The following is a 3,463-nucleotide window of genomic DNA, read 5'->3' as shown; positions in this document are numbered from 1 at the left end:
TTATTGCTCATAGAATAACATTTACAACTCTTTCATGCTATGCCAGAGTTTGGTCTTCGAAATATAGTTAGAAGTCTACTTCTAATTCTAAGCTCTTTAACTGAATGTCTTGTTTCTATTCTTTTCCTTTTCTATTTTATTTTTTCAGGAAAGGGTTTTTAGCTCTAATTCTTTTATTGTTATTAAGAACACCCATGTGACTCTAATTAGTAATTTATATAACCCTAATAAAATACTAACATACGTAACAAGTAATGCCATAACTATAATTAGAATTCTTATGACTAGTTAAATACTCCTGTAACTCTAAGAAATAATGCATATAACTCTAATCAAATACTCCTATGACTGTAATTAGAACGCACATAAGAAGTAATGCCATAACTATAATTAAAACTCTTATGACTAGTCAACAGCTTCTATAACTCTAATTAGTAATTGCTATAACTCTAATCAAATACTTCTATAACTCTAATTAGCATTCTTAATAAGTAATGTCATAATTAGTAATTCATATAACTCTAATAAAATACTCTTGTAACTCTAATTAAGTAATCTTATAACTCTAATTAAAGACCTAACTCTATTTAGAAATTAGAGTTAAAAGGAGTATTTGATTACAATTATATGAAATTAGAGTTGTACCAATGCATGTTTGGAGTTATGTCAATTCTTTTATAAAGTTATAATATATCAAAGGACCCTCAATAGAGTTATGATAAAAAAAATTATGAATTAGAATTATAACTCTAATCAAATATTCTTATAACTCTAATCAAAGACTCTTATAATTCCGTTTAGAAGTATATTACAAGTAATGCCATAACTATAATTATAACTCTTATGTCTAGTGCTATTATTAAAAACTTCTATAACTCTAATTAGTAATTGCTATAACTCTAATCAAATACTTCTATAACTCTAATTAGCATTCTTAATAAGTAATGTCATAATTAGTAATTCATATAACTCTAATAAAATACTCTTATAACTCTAATTAAGTAATCTTATAACTCTAATTAAGTACTCTTATAACTCTAATCAAGCTTGGAGTTCTTCATGCAACAACAACAACAACGAACAATAAAAGAGAAGGGTAAGAATGATTTTACTTTCATATTTATAAAGTTTGCAACATCCTATTTCATTTTTATTCTAATTATAATAACAATAATACATTAATATGTAAAAAAAAAAACACCAACTATCTATATTAGCTATTAGTTCTTCACCACTTTCAGCTGTGTTAGCTATCATTCCCACACCGCCATCTTGTTTAACTGCATCACCTTGGCAACTCGAGCAGTGTCTCCTCTGTCACATGCATATCACCATTATTCCTGCTCTATGAAGTGCATGCATGTAAATAAAAATGGTGCAGGTATTCAAAGAAATTGACACTGCAGAGATTAAAAGATAAGACCTTTATACAATTTCTTCAAGATAATGATAAAGTGTCTCTCCTAGAAAAGAAAATGCTAAAGTGCAAAATATAGACTAAAAGCAAATTAGCAATTGGTTTGTGACTCAGTGGAGGTCTACAGTAAGCTAACAAATAAGTACTTCGCAACTTGACTTTTTTTTGTATTGAGAATTTTTTTTGTCATATGCCAATATTGAGTAAAGTATAATAATAAAGGTAAAAATATAAAGTTAATGGTGGAGTAGGATGAAAAAGATGATAAAAAATTAATAAAATAATGAAGAGGACATATATTCCATACTTGTTTATACTATTACCTTAAGTTTGTTGACTTCGATAAGGACAATTCCTTGCATCATGATTGACCATTTTATTGCATAGACGACACCTTCTTAGTGGTTTTTGTTGCTTCTCAATAGTCTTTTCTTTCACAGATTTGAGCCTCTTCCTACCCTTGTTGGTGGCTTTCTCAGGAACTTTTATAGTTACCTCGTTTGGAGCACTACATCCTATCAATTCTTGAATGACTTGGTCTTTTGTCATTGACGTATTATCCTCACTCGATTTAATGGATTTCTTGAAGCCTCTTAGATTTTCAATTAGAGCATCAATATCTTCATCCCTTTCTTCAACGAGACCAATGGTTGTATATATTTCATTCCACAATTCACCTAATTTTATCTGCTTCATTTCTACCTTTCCACAATCTTTAGGAAAATTTTCATCAAACTCATGAATATGAGTTTTGTGTGCTTCCTTCGTCCATCGAGTGAGGATATATTTATCGGGCAACTTATTCAAATGTTTGGCCTTGTAAACCCAAAGAACATGCCTACATATCAATCCAACCCTCTCGAATAGTGAACATGAACATATGGTATCGAAAGTCATTGGATCTAAAGTGACCTCATAATTCTTCTTCTTTCTATCTTCAGTGATAGTAATGTATTCCATTCCATCCCTAATTTCAGACCTTGCATGACCACATGTGAAACATGCTGCACTCACTTCTTCTTGAAATAGGTAAAAGATTACATGGGTGTATACTTTAGAGACGCTTGCTTCGATCGGCCAAGGGGTGATAAGTTGAGGGTAGGAAGTGTCGTTATCTTTGTTCAAACTGCTTTGAGCATGTCTTTGTTGTTGTACAGCCATTTGGAAAAGCAACCAGAACTCAACCAATGTAGCACATGGACTATTGAAATTACCAAAAAAACTATTCTGGCTCTCTGATCTTTGTGTTGTGCGGATTAAGCCAGCCATTGGTTTCTCTTTGAAATATGCTGGGATCCAAGACTCCTTTATGTTGAATATGTCATTAAGCCACTTATTTTGCTGTAGATTGAATTCTTGTATGACTTCATTCCACTTATCAACAAACTCTTGTGGCTCTAATTCTTTATCCCAAACACAAGCATTTATCTTCTTGAGGAAATCTTTTTCTTTATTGCGTTCAGCTATCCCCACCATGTCATTAGGTTCCGACTCTTCTAACCCTTTTGTATCAGTTGAGTTTGTAATCTGTATGTCTTTCCCTTTCCCCACCTTGTCAGTAAGTTTACCCATAATATGCCACATGCAGAATTTTTGTTGTGCATCATTGAATACTTTTGGGAAAGCTTTCTTCATTGCAGGATCCTGGTCAGTGATAATAAAGTTTGGTTCCTTATTGCCCATAGCTTGTTTGAATTTTTCAAAAATCCACACAAAAGAATTGTCATTCTCTCTTGATGTCAAAGCAGCACCAAAAATCACAGACCTATGAAAAGGAAAGGAAAAAATCTTAAAATATACGACGGAGATAAATAAAAGATATACTAGACTGAGAAATTATAGTTACAGGAGTATATGAGTAGAGTTATATGCATTACTAATTAGAGTTACAAGAGTATTTCATTAGAGTTATATGCATTACTAATTAGAGTTACAAGAGTATTTGATTAGAGTTACAAGAGTATTTGATTAGAGTTACAAGAGTATTTGATTAGAGTTACATGAATTACTAATTAGAGTTGCAAGAGTATTTTAGTAGTCATAAGA

General features: G+C 31.2%; 1 protein-coding gene across 1 annotated transcript; it reads right to left on the bottom strand.

Annotated features, from left to right (window-relative positions):
• Window positions 1-775: 775 nt before the first annotated feature.
• On the bottom strand, window positions 776-3,109 carry LOC125493257 (protein FAR-RED ELONGATED HYPOCOTYL 3-like). Its single transcript, XM_048636424.2, has 2 exons — window positions 1,741-3,109; window positions 776-1,340 (listed from the first exon to the last, which is right to left on the bottom strand). Exon 1 carries the CDS (start codon window positions 3,098-3,100, stop codon window positions 1,742-1,744), a length of 1,359 nt encoding a protein of 452 aa, XP_048492381.2. The 5' UTR covers window positions 3,101-3,109; the 3' UTR covers window positions 776-1,340; window position 1,741.
• Window positions 3,110-3,463: the final 354 nt, after the last annotated feature.

Source organism: Beta vulgaris, chromosome 9 (assembly GCF_026745355.1).
Source record: "Beta vulgaris subsp. vulgaris cultivar EL10 chromosome 9, EL10.2, whole genome shotgun sequence".
In the NCBI taxonomy this organism is placed as follows: domain Eukaryota; kingdom Viridiplantae; phylum Streptophyta; class Magnoliopsida; order Caryophyllales; family Amaranthaceae; genus Beta; species Beta vulgaris.
Note: the sequence above shows the minus strand (reverse complement) of the source record. Positions and strands in the feature narration are given on the sequence as shown.